The 23060-nt window shown below is 32.8% G+C and overlaps 1 protein-coding gene across 3 annotated transcripts; it reads left to right on the forward strand.

Moving 5' to 3' along the window:
* The first annotated feature begins 2848 nt into the window (after positions 1-2848).
* On the forward strand, positions 2849-19187 carry LOC124364678 (neuroguidin-like). Of its 3 annotated transcripts, none has more exons than XM_046820342.1 (8): positions 2849-3002; positions 7401-7553; positions 9253-9367; positions 11135-11295; positions 11866-11977; positions 13095-13272; positions 17145-17344; positions 19130-19187. In XM_046820342.1, the coding sequence occupies exons 2-8, from the start codon at positions 7401-7403 to the stop codon at positions 19159-19161; spliced, it is 951 nt and encodes a 316-aa protein (XP_046676298.1). In that variant the 5' UTR covers positions 2849-3002; the 3' UTR covers positions 19162-19187. The 3 variants fall into 3 exon arrangements, with proteins under 3 accessions (XP_046676298.1, XP_046676299.1, XP_046676297.1); XM_046820343.1 differs by having other exon boundaries at positions 2874-3002; positions 7394-7553; XM_046820341.1 differs by lacking the exon at positions 2849-3002 and adding an exon at positions 3467-3496.
* The last annotated feature ends 3873 nt before the right edge of the window (positions 19188-23060 follow it).

Here is a 23060-nt window from a genome sequence, read left to right on the forward strand (position 1 = left end):
AGATGAGAAAGGCAATATGGGCAGTGTACTTTCACACGATGTCATCAAATGATAAACCTACTCATCAGCTATGCCCTAAAGACAATGAGACATGGTGTAAATATAACCTGAGTTTACTGACCAATGAAATGTATGACCATGATAAACATTTTCACATCCCTGAGTGTGTTATGAGTTTTATAAAATCCATATTCAAAGACCTTTCAGAAACCAAACTGTTGGAGCGATGTTTGAAAGGGAAAACTCAAAACCAAAATGAGTCATTGAATAGTGTTATTTGGTCCCTAATACCAAAAAGAACTTTTGTAACTCTGCCTACCCTTAAATTTGGTGTTTACTCTGCAGTTTGTAGCTTTAGTGACGGCTTTTCTAGTAAATTACAAGTTTTGGAAGCATTAAACCTATGTCCAGGGAAAAATTTTGTAAAAGCGATGAAGCGCCTAGAAATAGTGCGAGTAAAGGAAGCGGACAAGAAAGTTCAAGAACTAGAAAAGAAAATAAGGAACAAGAGAGCTTTGAAAAGAAAACGCCTTGAAGACATGTTTACACAAAGTGAAGACCCAGATAATCCATCCTACAGCTCAGGAAACTACTAGGCTATTGTAGTTAAGAAATTTTCTTTGATTCCCGTAAGTTGGTTTTTTTCTATTTAGATGCAAGTTTTCTCAGCCATTTATGAACTCAGACCTCTCAAATTTTTACCACTTGTACTTTGTACTATAATCTAGGTCCTGACCAAAGGGATTTACAAAATAAAAAGTATTATCTTAGAAATAAAATATATTTTGTGATTTTTTTAGTTTTAAAAAGGTGAACTTTTTAAAATTATTTTTTTAATACTAAAAGATGATAAATTGTAATTTTGGTTGGTCACGAACTATAAAAAGGTGTGCTTTTAAAGACAAAAAAATCAAAGCTCTATCATGACTCATTATTTTAGAAACCTGCATTAAGTTTATATGGACTAAGATAGGCGGTAACAGTCCCCTTAATGGTGGTTTCCAGTGAAATAAATAAATACATTTTTGTTAGGTATTACTTAAATTTCAATACTTGTTGTGTATATTGAATGAACTACCAACACACCGATTTGAACAATTCGTTTTAAACGAATTACTTTGGATAATTTTAAGGGATATGGGTTTGTCACGGAAAAGGTTTTGAAACTGTTTGTCGTTGTGCGAATGATAGGAAAATAATCGTCCAAATATGGGAAGAATGAAACATTAACAATAATAAAGCTACAGTAATTCTAGAAATCTGTTTCTACACACATCTGGCACAAAAAAGAAAATAAAAATCCCTTGAGATAGTTGCTACCAAGTAACATATCAAACTTTCAAAAGTCAATGCTGGCTGCGGCAGCTTGGCCTTATGGTTACAAAAGTTACGCTCCCTCAAGATAGTATCATGTAATATGTAGAAATTCCTGAGGGTCTGATCATGAACGTGGAGGGCATTGAAAATAGTTTTAATTTTGAAATTAAATATTGAAAGGATCATCTTCCGTATTTCAGATTATCTTTCTTGCTGCATTTGGACAACCATTCTTCTGATATTTCGACCACGATGAAGCAGTTGAAATGTGTTTCCATCGAAAACACAATCTATTCGTCTATAAAATGCATTGAGCAAGAATTTTTGAAATTCATGTTTTGGTTTGGTAATCCAGTATTTACAAAACAAAATGTATTGGTATCAGAGTAAAAAATCGGTAAATTAAACATTTAATAAAGAACCTCCTACCAAATACATTGCAAAATAAACTCACATAACTAAGCTAACTAACTATTTATTACAGCAAGAAAGGACATGGCATACGGGCTTCCTACTAAAACTCCAAGTGACTACGGACCGAATTGATAGTCATACTCTATCTCAATGTTCTTGTTGCAATCACATAAGACGGAAATGAGGCTGTGTGTAAGGACGAACACCTTCTCTTTCCAGATTGGAATTTCTTAAAAATTATAGAAATAAATAATTGATTTATATTTCTCTGTATTATCTAGTTATAATTTGTCTTTCTAACTTAAAAAGACAAATTAAATAAAATACAGTTGTTTTACCTTTGAAACAATCAATAGTGAGTACAACCTTTATACAAAAAAAGGAAGGAACATTGAGTGTGTTAATTTTAGACGATCTCGATCCAATTTTTTTTACAGTTAATGTCAAGAATATTTCTAAATTGGCTAATTGCATACCCTTGCTTATCTTTACAAGAATCAAATCCTTTCTCGGTTTTAGTTCGGGTTTATAAACAGAAAATCCACAGTAAAAACCATTAATCAGCTCATGTTGCCACCTGCCTATCAGCGTATAACTTCGTCACTGTTTGTAAGATTATCTTTTGATTTAACGAAGGCTTTTGAGATGGTCTAACACATATTTGTTCTATACAAACGGTTTCCTATTTGGTTGATAGGTGTTACGTGCTTATAGATGACTTTTACCTGAAAGTCTCGATACGTCTAAGTTCTCTTTCATAACACTGCACATTGCCTGAAATTGGCGAGTTCTTCAAAATATAAAGTTAAGGGAGGAATTTCTCAGGGCTTTCTCACTGAGGGCGTTTCTAGCCATTCAACGATTTGCCTTATAGCTTCAGAATGGCTTGATTGTGATCGACACCTTCTTGTACGTATTGATAAAAACAGAATTGCCTTAAATATAATCCTTTAATATAGTCCTTCGGGTTTCAGTCAGAAGTATGTAGATTTTATGACAACTGCAATATTATAAGTTTTTTCATGAAATTTACAATAACAAAAATATTTCACTTGATAAAATAATAACACAGCCAGTTAAAATGCTTAGTTAGAGAAGATTGTTTCTCAAGGTCAACAGATTCATTTAGTCCAAATCTAGAACAAACATATGGCTTTTGCAGGCTTTGAAAAATAACATCGTGATTCGTGATACAAAACATGTGGTTGTTTAAGTTGTTTTGTGAATAGGTTATGTTTTGAACTAAGCCTGAAATTTGCACTATTTTGAATGTAAGTATTTATTTCAAACTCCTTCATTGAAATTGATTGATAGATAAAATCAGAGGCTATATAAGTTGTTTACTTTATTATTAGATTTTTTTCACATTGAAAGTTCGGAAAGTAGATGTAACTTAACCATTTTAGTCTACTGTGGTTAATATAAATATGGATATTATCAAATATATTTTTCTAGGTATATATCGTGAAATTTTTATTTACTTTTTACTATTTTCAAGGCCAAACGTCCTTGACTGATTGTGACACAAAGAACACACATACATCACCAATATAATTACAGATGGGCAGTATTAGTGTCAGTAATAGGTTATTCAGTAGTAATCTATAGGCCTACAGAATAATGTTATTACAGTATCAGCTGGGCTGAATGATTTGGTGTTCTTATAATGACTTTCTGGTTTAAGGTAAAAGTTATTCGGCAACTGGTAACCAGTAACAAGCAGTGAGACTAGGAATGAAAATTTTACACCATGGAATGTTGTTGTGTATGATAAGTATACATAATCTTTACAAGTGCTCATGTGATCTAAGCTTGAATTTAGGTTCTATCTCGAGGAATGTTTTTCTTTTTTTGCCAGAAGTGTGGGGTGGTGACGAAGGTGCCATCAAAGACCGCACTGATGTTCAGGGGGGGTATTTCCGATTGGTACTTTCCCCACCTCAGATCATTCGAGTGTTAATTTGATTGTTTTGGTGGATGCTTATTATACTGCCACTCTGGCTCTTTTTAATTTATAAAATAACATTGTATTGTTTAGAATTAATTTAAAATCATTTGTGTGGTATTTGAGTAATGTCTGTATGTACAACGGCGTCGAACCATGTGTTATTTATGTCAAGTTGTTAGATACAGGGAGTATTAAATAAGCAGCATACATTTGTTATTTAAGTGGTATTATTAAATAATTCCATATATTATCCTACTTTGATATTATTATATACAGTAACAATTGTACACAAGAAGAATTATAATATATTAAGAACAAGAAAAATACATCAGAATTTTCAGTAAGATAAAATTGAACAGTAACATGATAAAATAACAAAATCGGTACTTATGAACTATACGGACCCCACTTTTTTTTACAAATTGGACACAGTTAGGAGGAAAAACCATGTAAATCATGAATATGAATGTGTTGACAACAAGGAGCAGAGAGAGAAAATGGTTACAGTGTATTGTCGTCATCCCAGAAGGCCATGATGTCCGCTAGCATTGCATCAAACATATCGCTTCCGGTCTCCGCTACTGCACACAGCCACATATATTCCGCCAAGTAGGTATCCACATGATGCCAAGCAGTTCCCCTCCGGACCTTATTGCGTCACTTCGCACTACCCCACATTCTTTCTACACGCTCTGTATTGGCCCCAGTTTCGGGATCTACGAAGTTGTAGCTGTGGTTGACCGAAAAATGTTCAAATCCAGCATGTCCACTAACCTAGTCTCCTGACCTAGGTTAGGTTAGGTTATGTTGATAGTAATTTAACATAATCTTACTCTACCCGATATGTAAAAAACTAGGTGGGGTCCGTATAGTGTATAAGTACCACAAAATCAAATATGGCCTTGAGACCTACATATTAGAAAAATGTTACAATATTTATAGCAGTAAGTGACGGGATTCTATTTTGCAGACTGGAACAAAAATCTATAGACTGATTACGTAGACTAATCCGATTTCAATGAAACTTGGTAAGCAGATTTATAAGCTACGCGCTCTTTACATACAGAAAAAAACAGTGCTATGATATTATCTTCGACGCCACTATTTTTGGAAGAGTTTTTCTACCAGTGACCTAAAAACTACATTATTAGAAAGATCAGACTTGATTTGACTTACTTTGAAAATTACATGACATTATGATGATCGATTTTTTTCTGCTTTCCTAAAGGATGCGATGTCGTCAAGAAGGCAACTCTGCCCCTATCTATTATTTGTGATTAGGTCTCTGATAAAGAGAGCCGGGATTTTGAACGACCATTACTTAAAAGCTATTCAAGATAACTAAACAATTTAAATGTCAAGTTGAAGTTGAAATAACTAAGTTTTGTTTTCCGTTCAGCTTAGGTCGAAACGATGACCTTGGCATCTGCAAAACATCTGCCTGGTGCTAACTGCGAGTACAATATTTATGGCACAGTGTGTTCTGTGGTACGTTGAGTTGAAATTGATCGTTATTGTGTAGTGTCGGTTTTGAGTTACTTATCGAGGTCAAAATTCTTTAGATGATAAAGTAGTTTCATGACACAGGAAGTTTGTTGAAAGGACATTCAATTGGCCGGTCAAAAACAAGTGATAAAAAATCGAAGAAAACCAACAATCTTGCATTAGAAGTCCAAAAAATTAATTTTCCGACAAAGTCTTTAATTAAACATACCCAAATCAACAGCCCATGATGTTGGCCAGTTAAATGTCCTCACATAACTGGTTAAACCAGTGACGAATTGCTTTATCATCTGGTGAAATTTGACATTGATACATAACTCGAAACCGACACTGCACTAACAACAATTCTGTGGCGTACCACAGAACACACTGAGCCTTCTATGGTGTGAAAACATTGTACTCGTGACTATAGTTTTTTCGTTCAGTCATGACCTGTTCAATTCAGATACGTGAACGAGTGACCCGGATCACAGTGTTTTAAAAGACCTATTCACCTAAATGTTTCGTTCCCTTTTTCCCGCCAACTGAATAAATTTGTTGTTTTCTTTTTAATCAGATAATTTATTTTTAAGGATCATCAAAAACTTATAATATTACAATTAATTTCATTTAAAAGTTTTAACAATTGAAAAATGTTTATAACCATTAAAAAAGTAGCTTAAGAGGTACTTTGGGATTATACCGACCACACCCAGACATGAATCGTTATTTGACATTTTGCTTCTACTGATTACTAGATTAGCGTAGTAGAACAATATTTCGTCAATATAAAACAGGAATTGTCTTATCGCAAACCCCTCCCCACCCTCAGACAGAGGTCAAAGTCGAGCGGTTTAGTAGATAACGTGATTGCAGAGTCTCGCCGCCCGTTCAGTTGGTGCGTCGCTTCCAACGTGCCTCCGGCCATCAGCGCGGGCTTCGGCAGCACTGCAGAAAATAATCATGTGATTATTTAAATAAACTGCCGAAAAAACTTAAATAATCATGTGATGCCGCGCGGCCGAAGGTGCTGCCGAAGCCCGCGCTGATGTCGACGAAAGAAAAACATCCCTCGAGATAGTACCTATCAGTAAAATATCAAATTCTAGAGGGGCTGATCAGAAATATAAATTGAATTGTAATGGAAAGGCAATTATGTACCGTACAAATCATATGATGCCGCGCCCTGCCCTAATCGGGATTATCGAGAAAGATAAGATAACAGCGACAACAATACCAATCACAATACCTGGAAATGCTTGTAATTTATTAATTAAACAGTTGTTTTTTCGTTATATCATGTTTGTTTCTATAAATTTATATTTTTGTGTTCTTCATACTGGTGTGGTCGGTATAATCCCAAAGTACCGCTTAAGATTATATGCATCTGACTGAAATTGTTTATTTCCTTCAGCCGGTAATTCTGTTCAGTCTTTCATTTTGTTCAACAAGAAAAAAGATAAATCTTTAAAACATAGAAAGTTAGGAAAAATTGGTATATTCAATTTGGTGTATTTAGGGAAAACCTATTTTACATAACCAATACAGATTTATAACGATTCGTTTAAGATTCGATTTTTTTTGTGTAGCGTACGATCTGGCATTGATGTGTAATATATGTTGTAAATGTGTATTTTTACCTGAATATGTCACCACAGTGTAAAAATACTAATATTTCATTATTGAAAATTTGGTAAAAAAACCACCTACAAGTTGAAAAATTAAACAAAAAATCTATAAGTATAAATACATAATTTACTATATGTATTTGGTACTATCAAAATATGTTAGTTTACAACAAAACACAAATATCCAAACAGAAAAGTGTGTCTGCAATATATTAAATATTTAAGGTATTAGTTTTTTATATTAATTTACAATACCAATCAGAATTTTTGAAATTGGAGTATAGTCAGTAAACTCGATGATTAATTTAAATCTATTTTATACTCATAGCTTCCCTTAGTGTACAGTTTCACAAAGCAGTATTAGCCCTGGATTACAATCCCAGTGTTTAACCAAGGGTTTTATCAATAAATTTAGTGGGCAAAGTTGTTCATTTTAAAAATTACATGAGGAATCAAATACGATTACAATTTTAAATGTTAGTGTTGCATTAATTCGACTGTATGAGATGACAAAAATACTGGTACAGTAATTAAATAGCCCTTAAAAAGTAACTAAATCATTAAGAGATTTTCTAGGTTTTAATCTTTTGTATCTTTTTTTTTATTTATAGATGGAAAATGACAAAGATGAGAAATCACAAAACTGCAGATCTGTTGAGCTACCAAAGTCATTCAATGAGGTAGACGATTCTATTACACAACTCAATCGTCTTGTGGAGAGAATGAAAGAGGAAGTAAAAGGTGGAAAACTCAATACAAGTGATGTAAGTATAATGAATATGAAGAAAACTTTTTCTATAACATATCATAATTGGGTCATTCTATGTCCAAGGATGAACAATCAGCGATTGTTTTTTAATATATTTCACAATCAGGACACTTTTTTTATTAAATTGGAAGATTTGTATCCTGGATGTTTGTTTCATTGCTTGTGATGATAGCTTCTTGTACTTTAGTATGGGGAGTCGGATGAACACTGAAGAAAAAGATGTCACGGTATAGTTTCAACATCCCTGTGTACCATCACCATCATTTTTTGGTCTAAGAAAGAAGACTGCTGTTTACCTATTCCTCATATTCTTGCAATGGTGGCATCCCCAAAAACAATGAATGGAATAATCTACCACTTTTTTTCAAGAATGTATGACATGTATCCAAGCAAAAATTTGACAGTAAAAAAATTATAAACTTTAGTAACTGTTTTGAGCTGTTGTTGAATTTAAGATGATTAATTAGCTAGTATGACATCAAATAACACCACAAAATATAACATATATTTTATTAGGGTTCTGTTTATTAGGTTTAGATATAACATTAGCTTAATTATAGGTTTTGACAAGATTTAAGTTGTGTATAAAGTGAGTTGACATGGTTGATTAAAAGAATGTGTATGGAAATAATTGTAAACGTAAAGTACTTATTTAGCTGAAATAAAAGTGTAAATTTTAAATAATCTTTGGAAATAAACCCTACTTACCAACACTGTTATTATTTATTTTTTCAATAATTTTTTATGTATGACTTTTTACAGTTAGTAATCAATTTTTTTGAAATACTAATTTATTTGTTTAAAAAAGATATTTTTGTTGTAAAACTGCATTTCATATGCAAAAATCTTAAAAATAACACTTACAAAATTGGTTTGGTCTCAAATGAACAGTTGGTACTTTTATTTATTTTTTACAGTATTCCCAACTTTTTCATGTATAAATAAAAAAAAATCATCTAATTTGGTGTATTATTTCCTACTGGAAAACAGTTTCATTTCTCACGGGCTGAACAATAAAAAAAAGTAAAATCTAAACTGTAAGAGATACAAGGAAAAGATTTGGAAGGATATTTTCATAAGGGAATGGAACAACCATGCCAAGTTTCATAAAAAACTGAGATGTTGTGTGTCATTGTGTGGTTGAACTGACATGGAATGACCTAATTATTGTTTTCGTACACACACTATGGAAAAGATAAATCACTTAATTATACTTGTAATTTTTGATTATCTCATGTAATTAGTATCTAGGTCTGTGAATAGACCGGATGAATAATAAAAAGCTTAATAGTCACTTTTGACCTCAGTTGTTAAAAATTAAATCATTACTTAAGTATTATAATAACCCATAAAATCACCATGTCACTATTCATTTACTAATACAAATTGTAGACAGACCATTGTGTTAATAGTATCAACTCTGGGTTGAGACATAAATTATGCCTTTCTTTATTTTATACTATGGTTGGACAATAATATCAACATCGATATTGTACCTACAAGATTGCCTCAATGGCGGATTTTTCCGATACTTAGTCTCTTTCATGGTGTGCAACACAGTTCTCATTAACTAACAGGTTTTTGGTTTATTACACATTACTCCAATCACTTAAAAATTATGTTAAAACAATCAAATTATAAATTTTCATATTATAAATGGTTAAATAATAAAAGTAAAACACTGAATGTTGCAGGGAATCAGTCTCCTGGATGTGAAGAACCAGATGATGTTAAGTTACCTCATAAATACTGTTTATGTTGTTGCCAAAAAATGTCACGGAAGAAGCATTGAAGGGGATCCTGCCATTGGTAAGTAACTTGTTTTAGTTCATTTCTATGCTTTTTTACAAACGTTGAACATGCCTAACAAATATTTAAAACTTCATAATACAAAGTTAATTTGGTGTAATACATTTTTAAATTTATTTTTTTATAATAGTTTGGATATTCTATACCAAACAACTATTTTAGATGAAGTAATGTTAAGCACAATAATCATCCCGTAATTATTATTTTTTTAAGTTTACTGTATAAAATAAGGCTAGTGTGTAATCGTATGGAAAGATAATAGAAGGACATGTCAAATGTTTTAGGCTGGTTATCTAGTCAAATTTATTTGCGTCAAATATAGTTTTTATAATCAGCAAAATAAAAAATCTAATACCTTTAAATGAGCAATTTTAATGAAAATCGTTGGAGCCGTTTCCGAGATTCATATATATATATATATATATATATATATATATATATATATATATATATATATAAAATCTGAATGTATGCAGGGGGTTTTGGGGGCAATAAATCGATCTAGCTAGGTTTCATTTTAAGAAAACATTTTATCAGTATTTTCAAGCAATAAAAAACTGCTACAAAGTTAATACTTATTTACTTTGTATTTCTTTGTTTACATACTATAGTAAATGACATTTGGCAAATGACATATAAATTAATGAAGATTCAAACCAAAAGGAAATTTTGATTTTAATATAAGTTGATGAATAATTTCACTAATTTTAAAATTAAATCTATATATCTATTTCATATACTTCGTGTCCCACACAGACTGCTAAAATCTAATGCCTGCAAACCTTAACTAACATTATTCAGGCAGAAAGGTCTCATAATTTAGATGTTTCAACGTCTACAAGATTTGTGGCAGCGTGCGTCACAACGTGTAGCTACTGAAAATAACGAACGAGAGCCACGTCTGCAAGAAATGCGGGAGTGTGCGGCACAACGTGTAGCTACCGAAAATTATGAGCAACTAGAATAATGGTTAGAAGAACAAAGACGTCGAGACGGAAGATGTCGTAGTGCTTTAGAACTTAATAATTATTTACCAACATATAAATGTGCCGTTACTGCAGCTGTACAATAAAATTCCTTGGGACCATTTGAAATTTTGTGTATCCATTGCAGTGCATTGCATGTCCCTGAGGAACGGGTTTCTAATTGCATAAATAGAAATTCTTTTGGTGACTGTTGTATTCAAATATACTAATTTTAACGGAGCAACACAAATTTTCAAATGAATTAGTAGGTCTTTTTTTAAAACATCATCCATATTCAGAAGAGTTTCATAAAAATAATAAAAAATGTAAAAGCATCTTTCGCTCTATCATCCTTTAAGGCGGAAGATGACAGAACAATAAATAGCCATGGTATTTGTAGTTTTATCGTTTATGGACAAGTATATCATAAAATGAATCCCAAAACATGATTTCCCAGAAAAAATACTGAACAAAGCTCGGTTTCCTGATATCAATATATAAAATGAATAAACATAGAAGTATCGTGTAAGAAGTAACTAAAACTAATGTTTTATATTTTTTTATTTAAATAATACCTACTTTTAAACCAAAAAGGCCAAAATGCATAAATAAAATTTAATTTCCTGGATAGCTTTTGAATGCAGATTACTCAGCTTTGCGTCCTTCTGCATTGATTCTTCTTCATTTAGCTCAACTATTAATAAACATGTAGATTCTGTTCCTTTTGCACTTTGTACTGCTGTTGCTACTGACAATGGTCAAAACATTATTTGAACAAAAAAGTAATGAGGAACTGTTGTAGAACGTTTGGTGGAGATCCGAACCGTCCTGGAGAGAATCCGGCCACTGGAACACAAGCTCAAATACATGATGGAGAAGTTGGTCAAGACTGTCCTTACAGGAGCTACGAATGATAATGATGCTACTCGGTTCAAGTCCAATATGGATAATATGGCTGACAATGTAAGTGAATACATTTTTATTGCCATCATTGTTGAATTTCAGATTATGATGTTTAATCCTTTAAATAAACTCGTTTAGTGAAACATTTAACTCCTTTCATATTTTTATGGCTTAAGTTGAAACACATAAATGTTATCTAAAAATAAGATTGCTGAAGTATTAAGCTGATGCTATTGCTTAACTAATTCTATTTAATTGTGCAGCTTATGAAAACGCTTTGCTGCTTTGTGCTCTTATGTATCACACAGAGGGGAAGTTATTTTACATATGAGTTGTCATCAAACGATTGATTATTTTGAAATAAATTAGCGGTATAGTTATCTTTCTTCAAAGTTTTATGGTTCATATTCATGATTTTCAGTTTAAATGCTTAATACCCTGCTAGTTTTTGGTACACATGAACAATAATTTAAAAAAATACAATAATTAAAAAAAAATCTAAACTTTATTTAATAATTCTAAACTCACCATCTTGATATATTAAAAAAAACTTTTGTGTTTACTGATGCATTGTTGTTTTCATCACTTGAAATTTGTTATAAAATTAACTTATTGTTATCAATGTTTTAGTCGGGTGGCAGTGGTAGCGAATCAGAGAACGAGGAGGAAGCAACATCTCAAAAGAAGTCAGACAAAAAGTCAGGAGTGTACGTCCCACCTCGGCTGGCACCCATGCACTACGGTAAGTTGGGGGGTTAATTGTTGCAGGAGCCGTGTTAGATATTCTTGCAAGTATGTAGTCCTACCACTTATTGTACACCCATATTGGTCAACTAGAATGTTGGTTTTTACCAACCTTTTTTTACTTGTGATTCTTACAGGTTTAATGTTATTGGCTTCTTATGATTGGTTTTATGATATGGAATTACCATGACATGTTTCTGGTGCCAAAGAGCTGAATTCATTTGGCTGGTCGGGAAAATACCTTTTTTTAAATTACTATTACTATTTTAACAACTCTCTTCGAACAAATCTGTGTCATATGATGCCTTGTTGTAATGATTATTAAATTCACTATAATATGGTGGTATTTATAAAATTAATAAGCTTAGTCACTACAACACAAATGTCGTCTTGAACCTATCGTTTTAGTAGTAAAGAATAACAAAACTAATTATTTGTAAGATACAAATCATTCTGTAGGATATCAGCAAAAGTAGAAAGAACTGTGATGAAAAATTACTAGATTACCGTAAACGAAGAGATCAATAAAACATTTCATATATTACTCCTAGTTAGCATCCCTAGGCATAAAAACAACATTCAGCAAACAAAGACAATACTATCAGGAGATGGTTCCATTAAGATATCAAAAAACAATCACATGTTGGCAGTACAAAGTAAAGATCAATGATACAGCATTGGTGGCAATCTGGGGCGATTGGGTCTTTGGTATCAGGCTTCTCGTCATGGCAATTTGAAGTGATTGTTTGATATATTGTTAAATATTATTGCCAAAAGAACATTTGGAGTCTGGAGCATTAACAAATGACTAAACTTACTTTCTTTAATTACATATGTTATTTCCATTTACAATGGTTTACAAATAATTGCTTCTTAAGATTATTACAATTAAAGTTTAAGAGTAGTGCACAAACCTGCTGTTAATTATAAAGTTCAAACATGAGATCTTTTGGACTGACCTCGTATTGCTACCTGCTGCTTAAAAGTATTAATATTGATTAAATCTTAATATGAATCTTAATTCTATGTACATAATTAAAAATAATGGTTTGTTACATTTTTCATGTTGTTATGTTGGAAAAGTATCGAATTAATACGTAGATGTGTTTTTACAGATGAGGAAGAAAACCAAGAGGCCCGCAAACAGAAGCAGTTGGAGAGAGCCAGGCGGAGAGCTCTGCACAGTTCGGTTGTAGAGGAGTTGAGAGAGCAGTACCTGGACACTCCTGCAGAGGTTTCTCATGGTAACGCTCTCAAGGCCACCATCTCCAAGCACCAGCGGCTCAAGAACCAGTGAGTACAGTAATGTTGTCTCGAGTACTTTATGTCATTAATACATTTTACTTTTGAAGCTAACAGGCTGTAAACATTGTAGAAAAGTTTAATGATTACTGTTCATTTATTTATTTCTTTAATTCTTATTCTCGAATAAAAGAGTATAGATATCCGAGTTTTAAAGTTAAGCACGAACTAACCGGGACAGCCAGAATAATTGGAGTTACATTAAAATTTAGCTTGTTTATTTCTGCATTTATACATATAAAGCAAATAATTTACAAACAACTTGCAGTTTTTAAGTCGATAACCAAAAAAAGGCACCAGTTTTTGGCAATTTTCAGCTGAACTGCAGCTCTGAAAATTCAGAACTCGGAAACTTGTGATCTGATTAAGACAAATTGTAATAGAACATTTGTACAGGTGTACTGTTTTTGAATACACAATATTAGTATTTTAAAATCATAGGAGAAATTGATTAAAACTTGTAAAATGAATGATTTCATTTTCTGTATGAGATATCAGAGCTGTTGTGGAAAGCTTCTTATTTTTATTTTTGATAGCATGAACTAAATAATTGTTTGGATTAGCAGTTGCAAGAGAGATAAATAGAAACCTGTTTTTTAAGTAAGTACTGTCTTGACATATTCAAAAAATCAAGTAATAATTTTGAGACAGTTTTATTTTTATATAAAAGTCTACACTTTCGTCTACTTTTCTACATAATTGCCTTCAATATAAAGGCACTTATCATATCTAAAAATAACCTTTTGTATACTGTCCTCATAGAAGACTGCTGCCTAAAACAACTTTTTGTATACTGTCTTTATAGAAGACTGCCGCCTGATTTAACAGCCGTTCAACGCAATCATTTTGATGCTATTGTCGTTTTATCAGTGCTAACCTACAAGACGCTTCTTCTTCTTAAAAAAAAAGTTGTCACTGGGCGTTGGGAGATTATCAAATGTTCCTAGCAAAATGCTGTAATGAGATCTTGACTTCATTTTGCCCCATGTAGATGCACATGTCATACAGCAAAACCTGTTTGATAGGATAATAGAATTTCGGACATTTGCAATTGTTATATTTTACAAATGTATAAGGTGTAAGAAATTTAATGCATTAAAAAGTGCTTAAAACCTACAACGTGGGGCAGTGTACTTCAACTAAAAAATCTAAAATGTTCATACCTGACAACAGCTTGAAGTCCAGAAAGGAGAAATGAACCCAGGTGTTGTCACTGCACACAAGTCACGATAACTAACACATGTCACACCCGAAAACTGCTTAGATTCCAGACAGGAGAAAATGAACCCAGGCATTGTTATTTATGCCATAATTGCATCTGTACCTTGCTTACAGTTGTAGGTAGATATTGCACAAGCACAGGACAGTGACCACACCACGACAGCGGCGAAGTTTCAAAACGTTCCCTAAAAACAGCCTTGTATGAATAATCTATTTTCAAGAGTTGATAAGACAGCTGTAAGAACAAAATTAGAAGTGTGCCAGGCATTCCAGAACTGGAATTGTTATGACCAGAATGTTCAAGGTTCGGAACTAGTTTTACAAGATGGTTTCAGTTCCAGGCAATCCATTCCGACAGTCCTTGTCTACTTACTTAGATTCTGGTTGATTTCGTTATGGTACAATATAATACTATGTTCCAGAATGCTTTGATAATAATTGTATTTGATATGTAAGTTATTTACAAATGAATTTTAAACACGAAGTCTCTGCTGAAAAGGTTTTCGTACATCATAGATATGCAGTACTATAAAAATTAAATTTTGTGAATTCGAGAATTGGGAATCGATTTGAGATTCATAAATTTTGAATTTGCCCATCACTAGTGTGGCGTGTATTGAATGAAATAGGGGCTATTAGCTGTGGAATATTAATTGGCCAATTAGAAATAATTGTACAACTAGTTGACAACAGTGTTCAGACTCTTGTAACAGCCCTGTTAACTGTTTGTGTCTCATCTGGATCAGAGGGCATTACTGTATAAGCAGCTTATTAGCCAAACTCAACCAGTGGTGGCACTGTTGTCCCAGAATGCTGGTGCGAGCATTCACAGTTGGCTAGAGAACAAATATTTTTCATTTTAATCTGCTATTCTCGTTCTATATACTTGCCTGTTCACGAGGTAGTAATATTAAAATTTGTATAATACATAATATAAATATAACCCTGTATGCAGGAAAGTAACTCATCAAATGAAGATTTTGACATTCAGAAATGATCAGAAAATTTACTTTGATCAAATGTCATTATATATTGTGTAATATAGTCCTGTGCTAAGCCTTGGTACTAACATTGGATATTTAAAAAACCTTCTCAATCTTCTCTTTCTCTTTTTAATTAAAAGGATAAAAAGCAGGAGCTCTGTATTACTAAATATCATAGTTTTGACTGATATGATTCTGAACTAATGCTATTGTACAGCTGTTCAATTTTTATATATTTTTAAAACCATCAAAACCAAATTATTGAAAATATGTTCTGGTTTAATATTTTATAAAGTATAAGAAGTATAATATGTGAAAAAGTATTTTTATTTTATATTTTATAAACTTCACATAATTATAGTGAAAGTAAGTAAATAAGGTTTTTCTAAAACTTTCTAATTTGTCTTCATGAAAGGTATGAACAGATACTAGTAACTTTATAAGGATACTTGAATTTTATCCGGATATTTTTGATGTCACATGTATATTGATGTCGGTATCAAAAGGGTTTGCTTACTTACCTCAATCCATATTTTTTGAGCTGCAACGTTTCTTAATCCTCCAGTGGTTCAGTACACAACATACTGCTCATGGTTCTGCCAATTTTGTAACATTTACAAGATTATTTTTAAAAATTATTAAAAATACTATTAGAAAGTTGAGCACTATTGTATATAATTTATTCAGAACATTCCATACAGTTTTAAAATGTTGATCAAAATAATTGCTAACCATGTTGTATAACATATTTTACTAGTTAGAATATGAAAACAATGTTAAGTTCTACTTTACGTTTTCAAAATCACAAAATTAAACCTACATACTTCAGAACAAGTAGGAAATAGCTACTTTAGAAAGCATGTTTCTGTAACAACATATATAAATTTCAATGTATAAACTATGAAAAAGTTACATATCAAAAAATCTAATGTACTGTGCATAAAATGTCCGCACATGGAAGAGGTATTATTGTTTGAGCAATTCTGTTTTGTTGCCACAGACAGCTGTTATTCATAACTCAGTTTCTGGAAGAAGAAATAAAATATGATTGGTTTTTTTACAGCGTTGAATTGCCAATGCATGATTATTGCCGTCACAATGTAAACAAATCTTGGGAGGGTTAAATAAACATTTAAAAACGTTTGAAATGTCTTAATTGTATTAATATTGCATGGAATTAATTTAACATACTATTTGTGATGTTTACATTGTTTATATTTAGTTATTAAAGTTAGGTTCTTGCATAACAACATCAAAGTACAAACAAATCCAAATTAAAAAGAGTTTTTAATAGTGAAAACCAAAAGTCGGTTAAATTTAAGAAAACAGATGCCATCAGCTATCTCTTAAATCAACAACGATTGAAGATAGGCCTCAAATTAGATTCACCATACACCATGATCATTTTGTTACTTAACACACCAAAGTGTAACATTCTCAAAGACTAGGACATAAATTGATGATGCCAATGAACATTTCTGGCATATTGATCCTATGTTTTTGTAGTATAGAAAGAAAATCAGTTGAATCGTCAACTACTCTATTGTTTTTATGGTTGAAAGATAGGTCTCATCTGAGATATCACTGCCTTATGACTGAAATTTGAAAAAGTGTTTTATCATCGTTTATTATAGATGTGAAAGCAGTATTTTTCTGCAGGTATGAGGAAGAATACTTCACTCGTTTGCCAACATCTAAGAAGGATAGACATCGAGGACGACACTCTATGACTGTTGGGAACATTGGAGACCAGTTGACTCACTTCGAGAACATCTCGGTGCTGGAAGATGAGGGGGCCTTCTCAGGACAGAAACGCAAACGCAAATCAGGTGGCAAACCCAAACAGGGCAAAAAGAAAGGTGAGCTGTGTGGTATAGTACTGTAGAATCTGTTATGGTCTTGGAGGAGTTCAGATACGTCCAATCTAGGATACAATAAGTTTTGACAAAGAGAAATATTACAAATTTCTCCTAGATACCGATAGAAATTATTTTTGCAACTGATTTACAATCAACCTCAAGTACAATAAATGAAACGGGTCTTAAACAGACTACAAAGCCAATGGGATGGGAACTGCCAAATTGAGTATGTGGTAAGTTACTGAAAATGTACACAAATGTATGTATTTGTGTACTGTATTTACATGTAGAAATAGTACTTTTTTAAATGTTTGAAATGATCATTAATGTTTGAATTTTTCATTTATTTTAATTTGGGTAGATTTATTGAATTTAAAATTTGTTTGTTAAATGTTCATGTAAATTTCCATCTTGTGTAAACTCATTAATATTAATAAACCAATGAAAAGAAAATACTGTTTTACTGGAACAAGGCACTCTGGATCTTGTTACAGAAGATCTCTAGTTTTAGCCTGAAACAAATGTATGAATACATTTGAGTCACATTTGCAGCGTTTGGGTATTTTAAGGGAATAAAGTGGTACTTTTGTGTACATTAAGTTTTATCTTATGAATTATATTGAGCACAACATTAAAGTCAAAAATTGCTGTGAATGTTGAGTTTAACTCTAGTTCACCTTCCTTTTAGTGCAGCGTCTGAAATCTGACACTGTCACAGACTAGACTCTTATAATCTGAAATCATGTTCTTCTGAAGAGATCCTGTCATCTCGTATTTATGAAGTGCTCTTCAGTATAAATCTTTTAATCTGTTGGCCTCAGTGTCAGTAAAGAATTTTGGGTGATTTCTAAGTTTCCTCTGTGGGCATGCTGCATCTATGGCTAGTCTTACCATATAGCTCGAAAGCTACATCAACATCTTCAGCTTGTAAGATGTTTAACCAATTTTCTTCACCAAGTAGGCATTTGAACTCATAGATTTTTCCTTCTGGGCCAATTCTGGGTGGATTCCTCCAAATTTTTGAGAAGCTGACACTACAACTCTGAGCAGGCCAGCATGGGTAACTTCTGGAATGAGTTTCTCAATATTTACATTCCTCCCAGAATGACAGAATATTCAGGATGGGTAAGGTTAGAGGTAGGGGCCGCCATGAGGAAGAATTAGAGCACTAATCTCAAAGTCATATCCCCCCTGGAAGAAGGGGAGGCCAGCTCTGAACCAGCCTCTCCAGTCAAAGCAGGCAGGGAGTGGCACATCCTTGTTGAGGCTAGCAAGAACCTCTGATACTTAGGGAACGAACCTCACCAATTCCAACAGTCATCTCCCGCAGTGGACTAGACCTATCGAATTACCCTTGTACCCCAGAATCTCAACATTAGCGGTTAGTGATGTGCCGCTCCCGACATCTATAAGGTTGCCCAGATTTAAGTGACACATCGGTTTTTGTTGTACCCAGTGGTAGGTTCAACTGGAAGGTATAAACCAGCCAGAAGTGATCCCTGCTGGGTGTTATGGAAGATATGGTATGAGGGTTGATTCTAGTTGTCGGTAGTTGCAGTCTTTTGATATTAAGGGAAGCCAAGGTTTCATATAACCGTATACACAGGATTTAGAATTACAACATTTGATACAAATACAAGTAAGTTTTTATATTAACTTTACATAAACTCATTTTCAGTATTAAAATTTTAATTAGACGTAATAGAATTGTGTTATTGTTTGTAATTTATTTTTAAAAGTATAGTGGAATTCTAAATATTAACAGAGTAATTTTATTTGTTTCAGGTTTCAAAAGAAGAAAGGGCCATTCTTTTTAAAAAATACAAGTTATTTTATAAATTTTTTCAATTTGTTTTCTTTTCCTCTTCTTATACACATCATGTTGTAATTAAGTTTGGTGATAATTACTGCAAAGATAAACTACGGTTGGCTTTGGAGGCAAAACGCTTGGTGTCTCCACTACTGTACTGTCTCTACACTGAGATAAATTAACTAAAATATTTATTATGATATTTAGGATTATTTATAGATGTAGTTTCCCAAATATGCTTTGATATTCACATAGTTTCTTAAGTCATAAAGAATTCTTACAGCAGTTCTACTCAGGGTTAGTAATATTATCTTGGATATATATAATATTATGGATGGATATTTGTAGTTTAAATCCACATTGCAGAAGTGCTATTGGCACTAACTTGTAATTTTAATAATTGTAAGTTTTACTGCCTTTGACAATGAAAGCGAAAATGAATCTAAATTGATTAGATACTTTCAAAATTATAAAATAAAAATATCTGTTGGTTAATGAAGTTACCATAATGTTTTTCAGATATTTGCCATTAAGGATACAAAAAATTAGTGCATTTCATTTCGAGATCTGCAATTTAATGTCTTCCTTAGTTGCATAACTAATCTAAAACATAACAACAGTCAAGGTTAATAAACAAATCCAAAAAAATAAGGATTGGACATGACTATATCTTTAGGTTTATTAATAGAGGCAACATACATTACATTGGCAGACCAACCAATCAGTCAACCATCAGTCGAAGTTAGGTTGCTTTGGTTGCCAATTCTGAAAAATGAACTAGAAAGAAAACCACAAGTATCAAGCGGATTTGATATTTTTAATAAACCAATGCGGGAGTAACAGTATGGTTTTAAGAAGTTCATCTAGCATGAACCAATAATAGTAATAAAAAAGGCCCATTGCTGTCCCCCTTCCTTTTTATTGCCGCCATCATGTTTCTGCCGTGACGATTGCCATTTGCTATTGGCCTCTGGTCAGTTGTAGGTGGTTGGTAGACGAATACAGACGTATTGTGACCTGTATTCTGTAGTTCAGTTTTAATGATTAATGTTATGTACAGGTTTTTATTAAGTGCATGTTTTAGAGTTAGTGAAGTTGACACACAACATGGTGGTTGTAATTCCTGACTAAGGCGTGTCACAACGCTTTGGTATGATTTATTTTATCTTAGTTTGTAATTATGTATTAGGTTAGTTATTTACCTGAAGAAGAGATCAGATTGCACATCTTGAAACATAGTGTTACCGATTTTTTTTCACTGAACAGTGGCAAATGTCCGGAAAAATCCTGCTTCCTTCACAATCCTTGCATCGTCAAAAATAAACTTCAAACAAAGAACTATATCAATACAAATAAGTATCAAGAGAGACGTGGTGTTTTAAATATGAATACAGTTTGATTAAAAAAAATTAAAATAGGTTGATCCTTCATGTTATTACTGGAGAAATTCCAGTAACATCATGAGTGATTATTTTCATAAAGCTTTCAAAATCCTAGGTTGGCATTTGTAGATTTGGGCTTTTAGTTAGTCCTAAAAGAAAGCGTCATAAGGTGTCAAGTCTAGTAACTTTAGTGGCAACACAGTCATACTGTCCTAGGAGTGGAAGGGTGTGAAACAATCATCTCAATATTTCCGTAGATTGGCGAGCATTGTAGAGTGTAGTTCTAAATCACACCCTACTTCTTGTCTACAAATAATTGATTCAACTTGGCCCAAGAAACGTCTCTTATCATATTACAGTAATAGTCTGCAATAATTGTTACTGTTGGACCGGCTTCAAAACATAGACATCATACATACATTCCTGTAACATCACACAAAAATGTACTCAATCAAGGAAGCCATTACTAAAAAAATGAGTGCAATTCTTCCAGAAATACCCAAAGGCCTATTGCATACTTCAGAAAAAGGTTTCAACAATATGTCAATATTAGTGGTAACAATTTAACCAGATGTACAGTGAATTTAAAAATTAAACTGTAAATTTATAAACTAACTTATAATTTTTTTTATGAAACCAATTTTGAATGGCAAGTTGTGTTTTACAAAGTTTCTATTCCTCACTTCTATTATATATGGTGATAGCAATATATACAAGTCTTAATGGATAGTGGTAAATGATGTACATGGCTGTCTGCTATGAAACAGTTAGGCCTTTAGTGCAAAATGATATTGTGGTCAGGATCTTGCATTATTTGTCTGCTCTGTTATTGGCGTTTGCCAAAAACAAAGACCACATGTAATGGGGGCTCTGTTCAGGAAATCTGGGCAGTCGATGAAGAGTTAGACTAGCAGTTGCAGTTGACTAGCATTGATAAAAACCCTGACCTGCCCTAGTGACTTTAGAACGTGACTGTTGAGTTTAAATTCTTGTGAACCTCAGTGCGCTGTGTGGTCAGAACCATATGCATTTGATTTCAATACCAGATATAAAATAGATCATCTGTACTTTTTTGCTTGACTTGACTCAGAAAAAATTCTAGTATTGTTTCAAGAGTGCTTTACTGTCAGTATGTTGTAGCATTAGACTATAATAAGTGTAACGATTCTTTAGTCTGTAGTATGTAAGTATGTGATATCATTTAATGTAGGTTACCAATTTCAAAACTTATGGTCTATGAGATGTTACCCACGGCTTCGCCCACAATTTTTAAAATCGATGACTGTAGTCTACTTAGTCAAAGCAGTTATGATGTAATATAATGGTACCCTAAGATAGGTTTCAAACGTAAGTAGACATACGATCAGGTACGTATTATTTCACCGTTCATGGTTAGAATATAAGAGGTTGAAGGAATAACTTTTGTATCACGTTTTGTGTGTATAGGAGCATTTCTGGTTCAAATTAATTATATTTTTGATGCCACAGCGGAGTTTTCCTTGTTGCCCCAATTAAGAAAATTTATACATAGGTCTTAAAAACCTACTTGGTTAAAAAAAACCCTTAGTTCCAGCAGCTGTGGCCTACTTCCGGTTTAATTTATTACCAGTGCTGTAGTTGAGCTTGCCTCCTTATCCCAATGAAAGATATATATTTACCTACTTAGGACTGAGAAGCCTAACTGGGTCAAAAAGTATCTACTTCCAGGCGTTTAAATTCACTTCTAGTCTGATGTATTTACGGTGTCAAATTGAGTTTGCTTTATTGACTTGATTAAGTATATATATGAGTGTGTGTAGATTTAAAAATCCTACTCCTGTCAAAAATTGTTGACTTACAGTTTAATATATTTCCAGTACCATAGTAGAATATGCCATACTGTCATGACAAATAGAATATATGCAAACATTTAGGACTGAGAAACCTACTTGTGTCAAAAACGGGTTTACTTATGTCTCTTGCAACCTTCTGGTCTAAGATATATCCAGTGCCATAGTTCAGTTGCCTTGTTATCACGTTAAAGAAAATACACATACATACTTAGGCCTGAGAAATCCACTACGGTCGAAAATAATGTACTCTCGGCATAAGGAGGAAATCCTTAAAAAGTGTATGCAACATTTCAGTAATCAATTAGTCTTGTTTTTCGGACTGAAATATTGTCAAGGAAGCCAAGAATGTACAAGAATGTCTAGAAGCTCAGTCTTGAGCATCTAGACATTCTTGCACATAAAAATTCTCAATTATTATGAAACATAAATATTGTCATTAAAATAGTGATGAAATGAATGAAACATATGATTTGCCCTGTCAAAAAAATATTGATACCGTTGATTGCATTCAACAGAATTTTTTAACTAATATTGGGTTACAATCACATGCTATTTTTGATATTTAAAAGTCGTGTTTGAGAGTTCTATATTCCAAAGTCTCTCCAGGTCAGGAATTCACCGACTGTGTAGAAGGGCCGCAACGATAGCCACTGCTTCAGGTGAGGCTTCAGCCTATGAGAGGGCAACATTTT

The sequence above is a fragment of the Homalodisca vitripennis genome, chromosome 6 (genome assembly GCF_021130785.1).
Source record: "Homalodisca vitripennis isolate AUS2020 chromosome 6, UT_GWSS_2.1, whole genome shotgun sequence".
NCBI lineage: Eukaryota > Metazoa > Arthropoda > Insecta > Hemiptera > Cicadellidae > Homalodisca > Homalodisca vitripennis.